Source organism: Meriones unguiculatus, chromosome 19 (genome assembly GCF_030254825.1).
Source record: "Meriones unguiculatus strain TT.TT164.6M chromosome 19, Bangor_MerUng_6.1, whole genome shotgun sequence".
Classification (NCBI taxonomy): domain Eukaryota; kingdom Metazoa; phylum Chordata; class Mammalia; order Rodentia; family Muridae; genus Meriones; species Meriones unguiculatus.
In genome coordinates, this window is record NC_083366.1 from 23,429,150 (window position 1) to 23,449,962 (window position 20,813).

The 20,813-nt window shown below is 38.2% G+C and overlaps 1 protein-coding gene across 5 annotated transcripts in view; it reads right to left on the minus strand.

The window, feature by feature from the left end:
• Positions 1-5,005: 5,005 nt before the first annotated feature.
• Positions 5,006-20,813, minus strand: part of LOC110541829 (aldo-keto reductase family 1 member C1-like) — a 30,379-nt gene continuing 14,571 nt past the window's right edge. For 2 of the 5 annotated variants that reach the window (XM_060373035.1, XM_060373037.1), the window contains 5 exons: positions 18,281-18,403; positions 17,354-17,463; positions 16,131-16,296; positions 12,242-12,324; positions 5,006-6,310 (listed from right to left, as the gene is read on the minus strand). In XM_060373035.1, coding sequence (XP_060229018.1) covers positions 6,253-6,310; positions 12,242-12,324; positions 16,131-16,296; positions 17,354-17,463; positions 18,281-18,403 — 540 coding nt within the window. In that variant the 3' untranslated portion in view covers positions 5,006-6,252. Of the gene's footprint in view, positions 6,311-10,116; positions 10,376-12,241; positions 12,325-16,130; positions 16,297-17,353; positions 17,464-18,280; positions 18,404-20,813 lie in introns of those variants that run through there. The other 3 variants (XM_060373036.1, XM_060373038.1, XM_060373039.1) reach the window with 2 other exon arrangements.

The following is a 20,813-nucleotide window of genomic DNA, read 5'->3' on the forward strand; positions in this document are numbered from 1 at the left end:
TTTAGTTGGTAGGTAATCTTACTGTGTTTTTCCCCAGCCTTGCCAAACATGCCCAGTGTGATCTTGGTCTATAGGTTAGCCAATTTCTTGCTTCAAAGCAGAGTACTGAAAGTTACAAAATCTCATCTTACTGGTCCTGTGCTTTGAAAATGTATCAGAACAAAGTTTAGTTTATCATCTCTAAAACGATATAGCCTCTCCTCTCAGCTCTGGATGCACCTTAGCCTCATAGAAAACTGCTGAAACCAGGGCAACACCTTTGGTTAATGTTGCCATTTTGTTTATCTTAGAAATATTTGCCATAGAATCTTTGTAAATTATAGAAAGTACAAGGAAATAAACTTTGATTTTATTTACTCTTGAGAAAAATGATTGGAATATTGACCAATACCTGTTACCAAAATATGGAAAATAGACCATGATTACACATTTGATAGCCTTTTGAATATCATACTGTTCCTTTTTCATTCTTCTTCTTCTTTTTTTTTTTTTTCAAAATTTCCTTCCTCTTTAAATTTTCTCCTTTTGCCAGTACCTCAATTAGATGTAATTCAGTCCTGGTTACTGTAATCTTCATTTAGTGACAAGAGATGGCCAATTGGGACTCCCTTTCCTCCACTGTTAGGAGACTTCATTAGGACCACCTTCATCTATGTTAGGAAGTTTCCACAGTGCTGTCTCCATATCACACCCACAAACGCTCCTCCAGTCTAGTTGCCTTGCAGCTCATTTCCTCTGTTTTCACCATCTCTTTTTCCTCCTGCCACATCCTCTCATTCCCATCCCCCTTGTTCCCACTCCAGCAATAAAACCTATCTATTTTTTCCTCCCAGAGAGATTCATATGCTCCACCTAGTCTTTTCTTTTATACTTGGTTCCTTAATGTCTACAGGTTATAGTTTGGTTATCATTTGTGGCTAATATATACATATAAGCAAATACCCACCATGTTTATTTTTCTGTGTTTTGGATACCACACCAGAAAGGTTTTTCTTTTCTAGTGCATCTATTTGCTTGCAAATTTCATGATGTTAATTTTTTTAAAGATCCCAGTAATACTTCATTGTGTAAATACACCACACTTTATTTTTTTAATTTATTTTTATTAATTACAATTTATTCACTTTGTATCCCTCCCCTGTAGTTCCTCCTCTCCTCTCCCAGTCCCTCCCTCTCCTTTCTCAACCTAGCCCTTCCCCCAGTCCACTGATAGGGGAGGTCTTCCTCTCTTCCTTCTGATCCTATTCTATCAGGTCTGATCAAGAGTGGCTGCATTGTCTTTCTCTGTGGCCTGGTAAGGCTGCTCACCCCTCAGAGGGAAGTGATCAAAAAGTAGGCCAATCATTCATGTCAGAGACAGTCCTTGTTCCCATTACTATGGAACCCGTTTGGACATTGAACTACCATGGGCCACATCTGTGCAGGGGTTCTAGATTATCTCCATGAGTGGTCCTTGGCTGGAGTATCAGTCTCAGAAATGACCCCTGGTCCCAATTTTTTGGTTCTGTTGCTCTCCTTCTGGAGCTCTTGTCCTCTCCAAGTCTTACTATCTATCGTTTCTTTCATAAGATTCAGTGCACTCTGCCTAAAGTTTGGTTATAACTTTCAGCATCTGCTTTGATACCCTGAAGGACAGAGCCTTTCAGAGGCCCTGTGTGGTAGGCCCTTGACCTGTTCCCTGTATTCTCCCTCTTCTGATGTCTATCCTCTTTGCCTTTCTGAATGGGGATTGAGCATCTTAGCTAGAGTCCTCCTTCTTGATTAGTTTTTTTAAATGTACAAATTTTAGTATGTTTATCCAATATTATATTTCTAATATGCGCTTTTGAGTGAGTATACACCCTGTGTGTCTTTCTACTTCTGGGATACCTCACTCAGGATGATCTTTTCCAGTTTCTACCATTTACCTGCCAATTTCATGATTTCCTTGTTTTTTATTGCTGAGTAATATTCCATTGTGTAGATGTACCACAATTTCTGTATCCATTCCTCAGTTGGGGGGCATTTGGGTTGTTTCCAGGTTCTGGCTATTACAAATAAAGCTGATACGAACATGATTGAAGAAATGTCCTTGTTGTGTACTTAAGCATATTTGGATATATGCTGAGGAGTGGTATAGCTGGATCTTGAGGAAACACTATTCCTAATTATCTGAGATAGCACCAGTTTGATTCTCAGAGATACCACATTTTCTTAATCCAGCCTTTCATTGAGGGATGTCTGGGTTTTTTCCAATTTCTGGATATTATTAATAGAGTAACAATAAATATGGTGAAGCAATTTTTCTTGTGTTAGAATGAAGTGTTATTTGGGTATATGCCTCAAGCTGAATCTTTTTTAATTAAATTATTATTTTTTAATATTAATTACAGCTTCTTCAACCTGGATCTTGAGTTAGATTGATTTCATCTTCCTGAGGATCCACCATACTGATTTCTATAGTGGCTGTAAAAGTTTGTACTCACACAGACATTAGAAAAATGTTCCCCTTGCTCCACATCCTTGCCAGCATGAGCTGTCACTTGTGCTATTGATCTTAGTTAGCCATTCTGACACCTGTGAGATGGAATTCTGAGTAGTTTTGATTTGAATTTATATGATGGTTCAGGACTGAACATTTCTGTGTTTCTTAGCCGTTTGAGTTTTCTTTATTGAGAATTCTTTGTTTAGATCTGTACTCTGTTTTAGATGGGAATTTTATTTTTGATATACAGTTTCTTGAATTATCTATCTACCTTAGATATTAGTTCTTTCTCAGATGTGCAGTTGGTAAAATATCGCTTTCCATTCTGTAGGTGGGCACTTCGATTGACTGATGTCGTCCTTTGCCTTAAGAAACCTTTTAATTTCCTGAGGTCCCATTTATTAGTTGTTGATCTTGGTGCCTTTGCTAATGGAATTCTGTTCAGAATGTTTTCTCTTGTGCCAATGAGTTCAAGGTTATTCTCCACTTTCTCTTCCATCAGGTTCAGTGTACCTTGTTTTATGTTGAGGTCTTTGATCCATTTTGGACTTGAGTTTTATGCAGGGTGATAAGTATGAATCTATATGCATTCACTACATGCAGACATTCAGTTACACCAGCACTATTTATTGAAGATGTCATTTTCTAGCATTTATTCTAGCTTCTTTATGAAAAGAGATCTATAGGTGTGTGGATTTATTTCTGTGTCTTCAATTTGAGTCCGTTGATCAATGCATCTGTTTTTATGCTAATACCGTGGTATTTTTATTACTGTCAATTTGTAACACAGCTTGAAATGAGAAATGGTGATAACTCTAGTAGTTCTTACGCTGTTTGGGATTGTTTCAGCTATCCTGTTTGTTTTTTTTTTTTTCCCCATATGAATCTAAGAATAGTCCTTTCAAGATCTTCGAAGAGTTGTGTTGGAATTTTGATGGAAATTGCATTGAAACTGTAGGTTGATTTTAGTAGGATGGCCATGTTTTACTATGTTACTCTTAGTGTTTCATTATTTTATAACATAAGTCTTTCACTTATTTGGGTAGAGTTACCCTAAGATATTTTATATTATTAAATACTATTGGAAAAGGTTCTTTTCTGTTCTTTCTATTTGTCATTAGCATATAGGAGGGCTATTGATTTTGTCAGTCTGCTTTTGAATCCAGATACTTTTCTGAAAGTGTTTAGCTGTAGGAGTTCCCTGGTCAAAATTTTAGGATCACTTGTATATACTGTCATATCTTCAGCAAATAATGATACTTTGATTTCTTTATTTTCAATTTGTAGGTCCCTGCTCTCCTTCTGCTCTTATTGTTCTAGCCAGAATAGATATGAGTATACCAATGTCACATATAAAATGTATGTGAATAGAGGGTTAAGAGTAATAATTGATCAGTTAGTGTTTTCTGACACAGTCTCCTATGCTTTTCTTTAGTGTCAGTACCATAATTGACAGGACCAGTAGACAGGAAATAGAAAAGTTGTGGTCAGGACATCTTGCATGAGCTGTGTATCATGGCAAGTAAGCTTATTAAGAGGGACAGTAACATACATCGTTTTTCTGGGTGAAAATGGGATAGAATCAGCAGAGAACTATCATATAATAGAAAAAAGTCATCAGGAAGATAATCAACAGAGTATCTCAAGTACACTATACACCATACACATGAGACCTTGGGATTGATCACCAGAGCCCTTTTCAGTGAGACGAGTTGAGTTCTCAAAATGATGCTGCAGCTCTTGTAAAGCCCTGGTTCCAGATTATTATTTGCTTTGCTGGTCATGCTCTGGGTTTAATACAAGAAGCTATGTTCCTTTACTATACTGCAGGTCCTCAGAGAGAGAGCGTTAGCTCAGCCTGGCTCCCAACATCTTCAGTGCAAGAAATATTTCTAGTACCTCTCTGTAGCTCTGGCTTAGTGAACATAGATTCATTCAGGTTTTTTGTTTGTTTGTTTGTTTGTTTCATCATGAAATAGTTTTTCTCCTTCAACCCAGACAAGTAGTTTTTCTGGGTATATTAGTCTAGCTTCAATGCTGTGGCCCTTCAGAATTGGAAATACATATAATTCCAAGCTCCACTACCTTTAAAGTTTTTGTTAAATAATTGCCTGTTGCTTTAATTCATCTTGTTTTATATGGTACTTGGTTTTTCACACAGGCATCTCTCAAGACAATTCTTTTTCTATATACTTAACGTTTCAATTTTGATACACCATGAGGTATTTGTTCCTGGCCTTGTATTTTGCATTCTGTTAGCATTTGAACCTGGCTGGATTTTCCTCTTTATTGATTTGGGATGTTTTTGTTTTTGTTTTTGTTTGTGTTTGTGAAAATATATTCTTTGTCTTTGATAGGTGTTCTAGCTTCTATGCAGTATTTAAACATGGAATTTCAGAGATCTTACAGGATCCCTTCATGTTTTCTTATAAAAATCTATCATTGACTTTAACTAAATGTGTAATTCTTCCAAATTTTCTTCACCATTTGATAATATGTCTGCTCTATTTTCTATTATATTAGCAAAGATTTCCTTTGAGCTTTTTTTTGTTGTTCTTTTTAAAAAATTATTTTATTTACTTTACATCACAAGGGAATCTTCTCCCTCCTCTCCTCCAAGTCTTTTCCCATTCCCTCCTTCCCCTCTCCCTTCCCATCCTGAGAAAGGGAGCACTCCTCCTTCCCTTATCAACCTTCTCCAGCATGTCAAATCACATCAGGACTGAGCATGTCCTCGTCCACCAGGTTCGGCAGCCTTGCCAGGGAGAAGTGATCAGAAAGCAGGCAACAGAGTCCATGTTGAAAACAGCTCCCCCCTCCACTTGCCAGGCACCCCACATGAAGACCAAGCCACCCATTGGCCACCTATGTCCAGGGGCCCTAAGTTGAGACCACCATTTTTCTTAGTTGATTTCTCAGTCTCTTTAAACCCCATGGGTCTGTGTTAATTGTCTCTATTGGTCTTCTTTGAGGTTTGTGCTCCATCCAGGTCCTTCCAGCTTTCCTCCACAGGACCCCCAAAGCTCTTCTTTGAGCTTTTTTTTATATGATTGAGTTACTTTTAATTCTTTGACTAGAATTTCATAAACACCTTTTTCATTTCGGTGTCATTATTCTGGTATTAGTAATTCTGCAAGATGTGCTGGGACAATGAACTTGTGGGAGTCCGGTTCAACTGGAGGCCTGTCACAAGAGGAAGCCCATGTGCTATTTTGCCTGGATGCCCAGTAACTGGAGCTTGGATGCCCAGAGACCTGGGGTAGAACACAAACACTACTGTCCTGACCCCACCCCACCCCGAAAATCAATGAAATGATTCCTAATGATAATCTGCTACACTCATAAATCAGTGCTTTGTCCAGCCATTATCAGAAAGGCTTCCTCCAGAAGCAGATGGGAATGGATGCAGAGAAGCACAGCCAGACATATGTGGAAAGAGAATTTAAGTTAGAGGTCTCTGTTTAGTTCCTCTCCTTGGAGATTAGTGAACTCTGAAGAAGAGAGAAAAGAAAGACTGTAGGAATGAGAGAGGATGGTGGACACCACTAGAAACAAATCAGATAAGCCCACGAAATCAAGGAAGCAGGGTTCACAGAGACTGAAGCGGCAAACATGGGGCCAGCATGCGTCTCACCAAGTCCACTGTATATGTTATAGCTTTCACCTTCATGTTTTTTGTGGGACTCCTAACAGTGGGAGCAGGAGTATCTATGACTCTTTTGCTGCTCTTGGAACACTTTTCTTCACACTTGGTTACCTTGTCCAGACTCGATATGAGGGCTTTTGTCTTACACTATCTTGCTTTGTTCTGTTTTGCTGTGTCTTCTGCAGGCCAGCTTTTTTTTTCTGAAAAGAAAATGGAAGGGGTGAATTTAAAGCAGAGGAGAGGGAGCTGGGAAGTATGGAGAGAGGGAAAACAATGGTCAGAGTGCATTATATGAGAGAAGAATCTATTTTCAAAAAAAAATAAACAAGAATAAAAGTCTTGCAAAACAATGAGGAAAAAAGTGTTCTTTCTTTTTTATGTTTATAGTAATGTTATTTCTTTTTAAAAAAATTATTATTAATTACACTTTATTCACTTTGTATCCCACCTGTGGAACACTCCCTTCTCCTGTCCCAATACCTCCCTTCCTCCACTCTCTGCATGCATACCCCTCTTCAAGTACACTAATAGGGGAGGTCTTCTTTTCCTTCCTTCTGATCCTAGTCAATTAGGCCTCATCAGGAGTGGCTGCATTGGATTGTCTTCTTCTGTGGCGTGGTAATTCTGCTTCCCCTCAGGGGGAGGTAATTAAAGAGCGGGCCAATCAGTCCCTGTTCCTCTTACAATGGAACCCACTTGGATATTGAACTGCCATGGGCTACATCTGTGCAAGGGTCTTAGGTTATTTCCATGCATGGTCCTTGTTTGGAGTATCAGTCTCAGGAAAGACCCCTGTGCTCAGAGTTTTGGGTTCTGTTGCTCTCCTTGTGAAGTTCCTGTCCTCTCCAGATCTTACTGTTTCCCACTTCTTTCATAGGATTCCCTGCACTCTGCCCAAAGTTTGCCCATAAGTCTCAGCATCTGCATTGATAGTCTGCAGGGCAGAGCCTTGCAGAGGTCCTCTAAGTCAGGCTCCTCACTTGTTCCCTCTTTTATTCTTCTGATGTCCATCCTCTTTGCCTTTCTGAATAGGGATTGAGCATTTTAGCAAGGGTCCTCCCTCTTGATTAGTTTCTTTAGGTGTACAGATTTTAGTAGCTTTATCCTATATTTTATGTCTATATGAGTGAGTATAAACCCTGTGTGTCTTTCTGCTTCTGGGCTAGCTTGCTCAGGATGATCTTAAATTGAAAAGCTTCTATAAAGCAAAGGTCACTGTTGTCAGAACAAAACGACTGCCTACAGATTGGGAAAAGATCTTCACCAACCCTATATCTGACAGAGAACTAATATCCAGTATATATAAAGAACTCAAGAAGTTAAACAGCAACAAATCAAGTAATCCAATTAAAAAATGCAGTGCAGAGCTAATCAGAATTCTCAATAGAGGAATATCGAATGGCAGAGAAACACTTAAAGAAATGGTCAATGTCTTTAGTCATAAGGGAAATGCAAATCAAAATGACCCTAAGATTTTACCTTCCACCCATCAGAATGGCTAAGATCAAAAACTCAAGTGACAACACATGCTGAAGAGGTTGTGGATAAAGGGGAACCCTCCTCCACTGCTGGTGGGAATGTAAACTTGTACATCCACTCTGGAAATCAGTCTGGCACTTCCTCAGACAATTAGGAGTAGCGCTTCCTCAAGATCCTTCTATACAACTCCTAGGCATATACCCAAAAGAGGCTCAAGAACACAATAAGGACATTTGCTCAAGCATGTTTGTAGCAGCTTTATTTGTAATATCCAGAAGCTGGAAATATCTCAGATGCCCCTCAGTGGAGGAATGGATACAGAAATTGTGGTACATCTATACAATGGAATATTACTCAGCAATAAAAAAAACAAGGAAATCATGAAATTTGCAGGTAAATGGTGGGATCTGGAAAAGTATTATTTCAATGGGAGCATTTAAAATATTCTGGCAGCTGTCACGTTTCTTTGTTAAGTTGGTGTTCAGAGTATCTAGCTGTCTCCATAGCTCACCCCTAAGAGTAAATTCTCAATAGTAACATTAGACACTGCTCAGCTGTACACTCCTGATTTCTGGGTTTCTTTTGTTGATTCTTACAGACCTATCCTAAATCCAAGGTTGACTTACTGCTGAGAGTTTCCTCTGTGATGGGCAGTCACTTTGTGTTATCCCTGTTTCTGAAGACTGTTTCAAACCTGTGTGTGGCTCTGGCCTTGGTTCTGGCTAGAAGCACAGTTTTGGCTCTGGCTCCAGACCAGGCTGTGTTTTTTGTCTGCAGAGCTTGAAGTCTGGAAAGAGCTCTATAAGTGGAGTAAGTCTCAAGCACTCCTTACCTGAGCACTTGGTTTGAACTACAGTGAATCCTCAGCTTAGTTTGCCTTTTTTAGGCTAGGTATTGTATGAAGACATATGGAGAACATGCTGGTGGGGTAGGTGAGGTGATCTCAGTTTGACAAGTGGATTTACATATAGAATTCATGTAGATGAATTTCTAGAGGCTGGAAGAGACTGTGTGCTTGAGTTGCAGTTCTCTGACTCACTGACTTGTCTATTTTGGTGTCTATTCCAGTCTCTGGTTTTAGGTAAAAGTCCAACTTTGTGGTGAGAGAAAGCCAAGGTTGTGTTGAGAGAATAAGATTGGACTGGGCTTGGGATACTAGGTTGCTGACCTCACACACAGATCACACAGGCTCCGGTTGCAGTGAATTGCTGCTGTGTTGAAGAATTCTATTTATTTTCCTAGCTTTTTCTTTCATTGCTATGGTGGACATAAGTGCTTAAAAGAGCCTGAATAGTGTTAGTTTGCAAATGTCAATTGGATTCTTGATGTTTCCAAGTTTGAATTTGGAACTTCATAGGCTAAGATTTTGTTAACATTCTGCAACCTCAATTTACAGTAGATGCATAAGATTCTATTCAGTCTTGACCTCATAAGTGTTACAAGTATTTTCAAACAGAAATGCTTCATTCCTCATTTTTAGAACCCAGATCCTGAACTGATGGGAGGAACCCTGGCAGGGTCAGTTTCTCTTCTTAGAGGTGCCACTTTGATCTGAAAAAAATTTACTGTGTGTAGTTTGTTTTGTTGTTGATCTATAGGCTGGGTGGACTGAGTTCTTTTTTTCTGCCTCTCTTTAAAAAATTAATTAGTTTATGCACTTTTCATCCCAATCATAGCTCCCTTCTTTCTCTTCCCCCAGTCCCACCCTCCCTCTTCTCCCTATTCCCCCTTTTTTTAACCTTCAGCAAAAAAGGGAGCCTCTTCCCTACTCATCAACCCACTCAAGCACATCAAGTTGCGTCAGGACTGAGTGCATCCTCTTTCATGCTGGCCAGGAAAGACAGTCCTGCCAGAGGAAAGTGTTCAAAAAGCATGTAACAAAGTCCTTGTCAGAAACAGCCCTGCTACCCTTACTAGGTAACCCACATGAAGAACAAGCAGCCCATTGGATACATATGTGTAGGAGACCTAGGTCCAGTCCATGCATGGCTGCTAGTTGGTCCTTCAGTCTCTGCAAGCCCCTCTTGGCCCATATTCCTTGGCTCTGTTGGTCTTCTTGTGGAGTTCTTGTCTCCTCTGGCTCTTTCTCTCAACTCTTTCACAAGTCTCCCTGCCATCAGCCCAATGTCAATGGCTGTGAGTCTCAACATATGTCTCTCAGGAGACAGCTATGCCAGGCTCTCATCTACAAACAGCAGAGTGTCCTTGATAGTGTCACGAGTTGGCTCTTTCTCATGAGATGGGTCTCAGGTTGGGCCAAGCATCGGTTGGATATTCTCTCAACCCATGCTCTATCTCTATCCCTACACATCTTGTAGGCAGGGTAAATTTTGGGTGAAGTTTTTGTGGGTGGGCTGGGAAACACTGACTTTTTAAACCATCAAAGGGCCACTTCCCTGGAGCTTGAAGTTTCTTTTTCCCATTCATCTAAATGGCTATTATTGCCCCCACTTTTTCCCACTGACTTCTAGGCAAATCAGTCAAAAGAAACACAGACAAGTAACAGAGATGGCAACAGAAAAAAATCTTTAGGGAAAAGAACATTGTATTTATTTCAACAAGTGATTAAAATCTAGCTCCTTTTTTTTCAGGTTGGTGATTGTGGTTTCAATTGCCTGTGAGTTCTAAATGTGTGAATAATCCAGAAGTGGTATGACTCATTAGCATCATGTCAGTCATCATGGTCAGGTTCATTAGCCACATTTAGGATCTTCAGATAGATACCATGATAAAAGTGCTCATGTTAATATTCATCAGAAAATGGAAAATTGGGGTGTTCAGCAGCACTAAAATAGAAAAGAAAAATATGTGTACCATGTGGAAGTATTAGCTGTCAATAAAAAAGCTGATGGTCTGTTTGCTGAGGCAGGAAATAAGTGGTGGGAGTTCCAGCAGAGAGAGATGAACTCTGGGATAGAGTCAGAGAGGGAGATTCACCCTAGACTCTGAGAAAGAGGAATGCATGTAACTGAGGAGAAGTAACCAGACATGTGGCACATACCGAATAGAAAAACTGGTAAAATAAGTTATGAGTTAGTCAGGGAATGAGCCAAAGCTTATGGCCTAGGCTTTTATTCATAAACATTAAAGTCATGGAATCATTATTTTGGGAACTGGGCTGTAGGTGCAAATGCATGAGGATAAAAGTATACCCAATGTGGGCTCAATGAAATTGGTTCATCAAACACATAAAATATGTAATTATTGTTATTATAATTTATTATTATTTCTTACTGGATATGGCACTAGAATAAATTTGAATTTCTTTATTTTCTGGTTACAGAATCTGCCTTTCTTACTTTCATGAACGTATTCATAAAAACATTTTAAAATACCATAACTAAGTTATTTAAATTATATTCCCTGGCCTAGAAGAGAAAATGAAGCAACAAGTTTTCACAAATATATATCTTACTTAACTACATCATACCAACCAAACAAAACAAAGAAAATTCCATAATCTTCTCTAATTTCAATCAACTAAGGAAAATAGGTACTGACTATGCATGTTTAGTACAAAGACATGTCTAGATAGTTGCCAAAACAAATGAATTAAGAGTGTCTGACTTGTTAAGTCAAATAAATTAAGAGTGTCTGGCTTCTATTTCCCTTCTCTTTAATACACACTAATTATTTTATCATTCTGAATCTCACACAATATCTTGTTTAAATAATCAGACATAAAATGCCTTTTAAAAGTCTTCAATGTCCATAGAATTTCAGATATATGGATAGATCTGTTTATATTAACAACGATATAATATATAAATAATATTGATGCTTTCTCTATCTTTGTATTATTTCTATACTTTATTTATCATTTTCTCTGTACTAATAAAACTTAGCAACAAATCTAACATTTTTTAGCATAGACAATTGTGGTTTGTTGAATGCCCTTTCAAGCATTATCACATTTATTTCTTCTATACATAATATTTCCCACAAACAAAAGAATAGCAGAGTTTCTTCTTCCATACAAGCAATACCTTTGGACAAAGAACTACAAGCAGTTATTGAGTAAAAAAATAGGGAGAGTTATTATCTTCCAGGGATGAATGCCTTGACTGGTTGTCCAACACAAGGGAGTGGGCCCTGGAATCATACACATAAGCAACACTACACAGATTTATCAGATTATATTTATAAATGTATGCACACACATGTGTAACAGTAATAAAGAAAAAGAGGACATCAAATTGAGAGGAAGTAAGAGGGGCCATGGCAGTGGTTGGAGAAAGGAGACATGAGAAGGCCTGAAAGGAGGAAAGGAGAGGGCAGGAACAATGTAATTATATATTAACTAAAGAAAATTTAAAACAATGCTTGTGAATGCCTTGCTTACTCTCATTTGTAACATAAAGTCAGGATCATATTCTGAAGTAGAAAACTAAAGAAGAAGAAAAAATTTTGATAATTATAAACTCTCTTCAATGACTGAACTTCTGCCTAAATTCTCTTTCCTTCTGAATCGCTCAGCAAAATTTCCGTTAGTCTTTCCATGGAAACTCCTGTATCTCCAAAACTCAAAGCCAAAATATTAAACTGTGGACTTCTGAACAAACTTTGCACCAAAAGAAGGGAAAGTCTTAACACATTAGGCAAATTGATGCAACATGTTTGTCAACCTTCTAGCATTTATTGAAGTTACTTACATGTTCGCGGGAAAATATCTGAAATTTCTGTTCAGGCCATTTAGGACTTCCATATCCTCTGAAGGCAACTGGAATTCAAGTGCCTGCCACACAAGAAGAAAAACGTTTTCACAAATTTATCCTGAGAACTTGTGAATCTTAAAACCCAAGTTAATCTGATTGGTTCAGATGCAATATTTAAAATATATGATAAATTTGTAAAATTAATAAAAGGCATCTGACAAAATATACAGGTTATCAGGTAGAATAAAAAACATTTTTCTTTTGGTTACTATTTTGATTAATACTTTCAGAATTTCACACAATGTGTTTTGAGTGTATTCATTCCCCAGCTCCTGTCCTTATCATTTTGTTCACTTTCTCATTCCTCCTCATCCAACTGTGAGATTACTTTTTCTTTTTCATCTTTCCTCATTGAGTCTATTTTGTACTTTCCACTCGCTTTTGGTATTGGGACAGCCCCAGTATGTGGTCAGCTATCAGTGGTTACATTAGTAAAGGGAAATGACCTTCCTCTTAGTAACTACCACATATACCCATCACTCCTCAGCTACTGGTATTACTGCGTGTACACCTTACTCTTTCTTGCTACACTTTCGTCCAGCTGGAACTTATAAATGTCACCTGTGTGCTGTTATAATCACTATGGGTTTAAATGCACATTTACCTTGTTGTGTCTGGAAAACACTCTTTCCTTCATGTTATCAACCACCTTTTACATTCTTTCTGCCTCCACTTCTGGAAAGATCCCTGATCCTTGGGGTGAGATACATTGAAAATGCATTTATCTGACATGAACTCAGTGGCTGGCTCTTTGATCACTTCCCCTTGGTGGGGGTGCAGCATTGTCAGGCCACAGAGGAAGATGATGCAGCCAGTCTTAATAGGACCTGATAGGTTAGGGTCAGATAGAAGCGGAGGAGAACCACTCCTATCAGTGGGAGGTGCATAAGGTGAAAAGTGGGAGGGAGGGTGGAACTGGGAGGAGATAAGGGATGGGGCTCCAGTCAGAATACAAATTGAATATAAATTATAATAAATAATAAAAAATAAAAATTTAAAAAAGAAAGTGTACTAAATAAGGAGAGCCAAATGTGGGTGCAGAACAAATAAAGATGTTGTCACACCATGACTACAATGACACAAACTTAAAAGTTCTGAAGAATTAAGAATAGTTTCTTTTAATTTAAACTTATTTTATTTACTTTATAGTTCTTTATTTTTTAAATTTAAAAATTTTAATATAATATTTTATGTATTACAACTTATATTCACTTTGTATCCCAGCTATAGCCCCACCTTCATTCCCTCCCAATCATGCCCTCCCTCTGTCCTTCATCTCTTCCCATGCCACTTCACCAATCCACTGATATTGGAGGACCTCCTCCCTTCCATCTTACCCTAGCCCATCAGTTTTCATCAGGACTGGTTGCATTGTCTTCCTATGTGGCCTGGTAAGGCTGTTCTTCTCCCCTCCTTGCCCCCGCTGGGGGAGGTGATCAAAGGGCCAGCCACAGAATCTTTTCAGAGACAGCACCTGTTCACCTTACTAAGGAGCCCATTTGGAGACTGAGCTGCCATGGGCTACTTTTTTTTTTTTTTTTTTTTTTGCAAGTGAATTGTTGAGAAAATTTTTATTGACTGATGTAGATTTTACTTTAAGGAAGTTGCTTGTGGCTTTTTGCTTTACAAAAGCTGAGTGTTGAATAAACAAGTCTTGATCAGAATCTTGTCTTGACTCCATTCCTTGCATCTCTGTCCCTATCATTCCCACTTTCTCCTTCAGGTAACCCTGCCCAACTTGCCCCGTGGGACGCATAGCCAAACTTTGGGCAGAGTGCAGGGAAACTTATGAAAGAAGAGGGAGATGGAAAAACCTGGAGGGGAGAGAAGTTTCACAAGGAGAGCAACAGTACCAAAAAATCTGGGCCTAAGGATCTTTTCTGAGACTAATGCTCCAACCAAGGACCATTCATGGAGGTAACCTAGACACCCTGCACAGAGGTAGCCTCCAAGTGGTTTCCCTAGTAATGGGAACAGGGACTCTCTCTGACATGAACTCAGTGACTGGTTCTTTGACTACCTCCTCCTTCCAGGGAAGCAGCCCTACCAGGCCACACAGGAAGACAATGCAGCCTGACCTGTTGAGACCTGATAGGCTAGGACCAGATGGAAGAAGAAGAGGACCTTCCCATCAGTAGACTTGGGGAGGGACATGGGAGGCGATGAGGGAAGAAGGGTAGGATTGGGAGGGAATGAAGGAAGGAGGTACAGCTGGGATACAAAGTGAATAAACTCCTAATATTATGAAAATTATAAAAAGAAAACCAACCAAACAATCAAAAAAAAAAAAAAACCAGAAAGGTCACATGTAGAAAATGCAAAGATCACAAATCAACTAAACTGAGAAAGCATTAATTGACATTCCTTCAAAACAAATAAACACATGAGCACTATGTATGTGAAAATTTAGAGGAATGCAAAGGATAACCATAATAATTTATAGAGTAACATTATCCAATAGAGATCTCATTTCTTAATATAAAGATGTCACTTATGCAAGTATGACTTTGTGATGAAATGTAAATCTCTATGTTTTCTTTCAGTTGATGTTTTCTCTGTTATCTGAGAGAAGTTGGGGTATGGAAAAGAATAACAAAATATACTGTACATAAAGTTCAAATGAGAGTAATTAATATTTTAAAATAAGAAGGAATATGTTATTAAATAAGCAGATGAGATTGGGTGCATTCAGGTTAGTTTGGCCATATACATGGAGGGGGAGGAGGATCTCGCCTATCAGACTGGGACAGGGGAATAGGAGAAGAAGAGAGAGGGAGGGTGGGGTTGGGTGGGAACAAGGGATGGGGCTACAGCTGGGATATAAAGTGAGTAAATAATAATAACTGTAATTAATAAAAAAATAAATAAATTTTAAAAATTAAAAAGTTCTGAGAAGCCTTAAAATTAAAACAAAACTGTAAAAAATAAAATGAATAAACATTAAAATAAATAAATAAAACTGTAAAAATATTAAAAAAGAAGTCATAGGAAAGCCTTTGCTTTGTGTTTGGCTTTGAGTGAAACATTTCAGCAAAGCCTTTGCTGTTTGTGTGGTGTGCCAATCTTTTTTATTCTAAGCCTTTACTTTCCAAAGGAGCAGAAGGGATGCTTCATATTTTGACTGATATTAGCTGGAGGTGCCACAGTAGAGAGAGAAGCTCACCAAGATTCTAAGCCTTCATTTTCCAAAGGGCTTCAGCTTTCTTGGGAAAGTCTGGCATCCAGCTATCTAACTCCAATTACTTCATTCAAATATCAAAGTTAATTGGGGCAGGGAAATGCCTTTTCTGCCCAAGAGAGCAGACAACTGACACAAATTTCAGTTCCTTTTGTAAGAACTCCAGGTTTGGGAGGAGTGTGTTAGGACCAACGTTTGTGCAGCTGCAAGCTTCCACATTGCAGCAAGTGCAGATTATCCGGAGAGACAATATTTCTTCAAGGCTCAAACAGTCTCAAAGCAATTTCTCAGCATCTACTGATTGACCCCAAAATAGCAAAGGCTTTGCTGAATCATTTTACACAAAGCCAGACATAAAGGACTTAATGTACATTTCATTACAGAATGCCTTGAACCTATATTCAATATAAATATTTTAATATTTATTGACAGTTCCGGGAACCACCACAAATGTAAGCTTTCAGTTTTACAATATGTTAATAATTTTTTTAAATCACAACACTTGAAACCTCACACACACAGGAAATGGTAGAGACAATGATTTGGCGGGGGGGATGAAGTAAAGAAAAGTACTTTAAGGTTTTCAAAGAAATTCATGGGTGAGGAAGAATACCCAGAGTCCCAGATACCCATAGCTCTCCACATCACCTGAATGTTCTCTTTCATCTCATTCTCCTCATAACTTTGAGCCAGAGCGACGACCCCACGCTGCACCTGGTAGCGAAGGGCAATCTGAGCTGGACTTCGATTGTGCTTTTTGGCCATGGCACAAAGAACTGGATCCTTCAAAAGAAATGGGGCTTTCTGATCCACCCTGAAAAGAAAAGCAGAAATACTGAACTCCAGAATCCGAGTGTTTGCTTTCTTAGGGGACTTACAAATGCAGCAAGATATTGCTCTAGACAAGAGATGATCACAAATTTTCCTTGGACCGGAAGAATCAGTACTCTGAGGAGACTTTCTAAGATGCAAATCCTCTCATTTTCCTGAATCAATTCAGAGTTAAGTCCTTTAAATGGAGGATTACAAAAATAAAAATCGTTGTGCTTATATGACAGCTATGAACCACATCAATGACCAGCATGGCACAATAACCCTAAAGGTGCAGTTGTGGCACACATACCCTGGCTGTAGTCAATAACTCTCTAATTAGATTTACCACCTTTCAACAAGAAGGAGACCTTGCCTGGTGTTTGAAACTGAGCCAGTTACTCATTGATAGTAAAGTCATGAATATTGGAGGAGAACTTAAATCACTACTTTACTAAAACAGCATAATTTCTAACAATTTAAACATTTGTACTTATACCCACAGATAAGTGTAGTCTTCCCCCCTCATTAAGGACAGTTCTCTTTGTAATAAGTGGAGACCACTACAGAACACCAAAGTCAAGTCCCTACGTATATATCTGCCAAACACCCCTGAGCCTAAAGCAAATGGAACATGTCAGAAGAGGTGGGCAGAAGACTTAAGAGCCAGAGGATCTTGTTATGAAATTTTGTCACCTAGCAATATCAGAAGCTAAAGTCTCATCAATGTGACTGCCCTAACATGAGCTAAACAAGGATAACACCACTATACAAAGAGCTATAGATAACTGAGGAAACTGGAACAGAAGAGGTGGCCTTTCCCAGGGAAGAGCGTACCAGTCAGTGTCAAACAGTCAGCTCTGAAAACATATAGGTAGCACTATATAGACTAAACAGGTTGTATTTGTATATACATATATTTATGCATGAAATAACAATTAGGGAAAAAAGAGGCCAAAAATTTGAAGTAAGGTAGGAAGGGGCATATGTGAGGGTTTGGAGGAAGGAAAGGGAAAATTGTACTTAAATTATAATTTCAAATAAAAAGTTATGATTATTACCAGGCCTTAGGACGCTGAGAACCCAGGGCCCCATAGGCAACCAGAACAATGTCTCTTGACTTGCAGAAATCCAACAGCTTTTTCTGGTTCAGATAAGGATGACATTCGACCTAAAGATGGACAGTTTAGGAATATATTGTACTATAAAAATTCTATTTAACAAAATTGTTTTTAATGTGTGTGTGTGTGTGTGTACATGTGTGTATTGGTGTCCTTTAAGGGTTAAATAAGGTTTTAGATCCATTAAAGCTTTAGAAGAGCAGCAAGCACTACTGATTTGCCACATCTCTAGCCCCAGCCCCAGAATGTCAATATCAATATGAAAATAAATATGAAAAATAAATAAAACTGAAAAAGAAAAATAGGTAGATTATATTTGAATAAAAGTAAGTAGCATGATTAATGTCTTCTAGAAAGTGATTTATCAGTGATCCTTCTTTCATGATTAAAAGTTATTGAGAAGTAAATTAGAACAAAAGACAAATGTGCTTCAATGGATTTGATTAAGACACAAAAGAGATGATGATTATGATATGGTTAAGAACAAGATCAGCTATTGTTCTGTAAATAAACTTCATCTACCATTAAAACTACTATAAATAGGTAACTTGTTTGTCTAATCTGCACACTTTTTATAGCCTCCAGTTAGGAACAATGCTTTTGACTCTGGGGTCACATTCATATCCACAGATTCATTGGGTTACTTCCATTCATTGGGTACTAATATCGCCCTGTCATCTTTACTAAGTTACCATCAAGAAGACATACATTTGAGAATCTGCGATATTCTCCAAAACAAAGACAATTGCTATGAGAATCTTGAACTCTACAAATCTAAGATGAATGAATGGGAAGTGGAAAGAAAAGGTTTGCCTGCTACATGATAGAAAGAAGAACACGTAGAACAGAAAAGGGGAAAGTTTTCACCTGGTTGCAAACAGGCTTATACTTGAGTCCAGGCTTTTTCAGGATCATCTCCAGCTGCCTGCGGTTAAAGTTGGACACCCCGATTGACTTGGTCAGTCCTGCATCCTTACACTTCTCCATGGCCTAGGGAAGGATGAACTTTAATAAACGTATAGGGTCATGAATACATTTATTAAACTATGTGGCACTGAAACAAACTGGAGTCATTTGAAAAGAAGATCTCCCAATTGAGGATAGGTGAGCATGTAGGACATTCACTTAATTATTCATTGATGTGGGAGGACTCAGGCCACTGTGAGTGGTGCTACACCTTGATAGATTTTCCTGGGCGGTATAAGAAAGCAAGCCTGCCAGTGAGCAGCATTCTCACATGGTTTCTTCTTCAGTCCTTGCCACTATTTCTGCCCTGATTTAGTTCTCCTGGCTTCACTCAGTGATTGACTGTGATGTGGAATTGTAAGATGAAATAAACCTTTCTTTTTCAAGTTGCTTTTGGCCATGGTGTTTTATCACAGCAATAGAAACCCTAACAAAAGCATTCAGCTAATATGAATGAAAAAATGGAACTGTTAAAAGAACTGTCTACAGATGACAATGGATTTTTTTAAAAAAGCTAAACACAAAGTACTACAAAGTATTTAAAAGACTAAACTCAAAGAAAAAACATCAATTTAAAAGTGTGTTATAGAACTGAAAAATGTAGTTAACAGAAAAAGAAATATAATTGGTTAAGAAATACTTTTTTAGAATGTTCAATATCCACAGCTAACAACAAAATGCAAATTAAAGCAAATTTGAAATTTAATCTTAATTCAGTCAAGGAAAAAATACTGGTATAGATTTTATGGAGAAAATACAACACTTATTCACTATCGGTACAAGTGAAAATTGGGACAGATAGAAATGAACTTGTTTTGGAGGCTCCTCATGAAGCAAGCAATATGTCTACTATATGATGCAGCTATATACTAGGAGTATACCTTCCTATGAGATTCTTTCTCATCCATTTACATTACCGCTCTACTCACAATTTCAAGAAAGTGGAAGCACCTAGACTCCACCAAAGAATGAAAGGATAAGGTAAATTTGGTCCATATACACAATACAATTTTATTCAGATGTAACACAATTAAAATTCTGAAATTAGCAATTCATAGTAAAATTCTATTGCTATTAGTAAATAGATAGAGCTGGAAATAGTTATTCTGAATAAGGCAGGTCAAAACAAGAAAGATATTCATCATATCACATGTTTTCTTTTATAAGTGGATCCTAGCTTTGAATCTTTAGATATGCATTTAAATTAGAGCATGTGTGGAGGTCAGAAAATGGCCCCGGAGGGATAGATTTTAAGGGAGAGTGATAGAGCACAGGTTGGGTAAAAGCAGAATGGGAATAATGAAGGAAGAAGGGTTAAGTAATGTGGGGATGGGAGGGCAGAGTAGAGGAGACAGTGATGGGAGTAATAACAATCACTGCAGTCTTATGAAAAAGTCAAGTGGAAACCTACTACTGTACAAGCTTCCATATACATATATCTGAAGATAAGGGAAGCTTAAATGGTGTTACCCCCAAAGTGTGGAGAGTGCCCTTCCTAGATACCATAGAATAAAGATGATATATTCCTAGACTATCATACAAAAAGTCAGGTGTTGTGTTGGTTAGTCCCTTCAAATCAAAATTTTGATCTTTGGAGTATCACACCTCCCCGCAAAGTACAAGTTATTGTCTTTCTCTTGGGTACCCTCCCTAACTTGATGGGAAGATATTATTGCTGCAGATAGCATGGAGTTGACTCACAGGACATGAAGAAATAAATCTGGTAGTGACCTGTAAGCTTCATCACTGCTAGTTATTACCTATAGTGCTGGAAAGTGCTGTGCACACTAATGAGGAATAGAAATAATCAGAAGTCTCATTTAGTGGTAAACTCTGTGAGCTACAATAGTGACCAGCCTGGTAAGATATGTTTATTGTTATAATACAGCCACAACTGCGCTTGGAGTTACAACCACTTTCAGATAGTATTTAAGGATGATCCACAAGATGCAATTTATACCTGGTACTTTTACTGGTGCCACAATCTGCAGCGGGCTAGGTCATAAGTCCTCAAGAAGAGCCTACCTCTATTCTGCTAAATGGATACACTCCTAAACTACCCCCTAAATGTTTAGATTTATTTCTATGGCCTAGTGGAGCTCTCAAACCTTATCAGAAAGCTTCATTGTGAAGTAGATGGCAATTCGTACAAGCTCACAATTGGTCAAAGTGCAAGCATAACAGAATGGATTGTTCAGGTCTAAATCAGAAGTCTATATCAAATGTTTTACCCTAAGGCTCAGGGATCATCATGGAAAGAGGTAGGGAGTAGAAAGATTAAAAGACTCACAGGTAGGAGAGGACTGCTGTGAAAGTTTGTTGTTGGTTTTTTGTTTGTTTGTTTGTTTGTTTGTTTTTAAATTTCAGGAAAACACCTGTGAACCCAGAATGCTTTCGAGACTCAAGGGTGCATACTCCATTCTCGAAAGTGAAA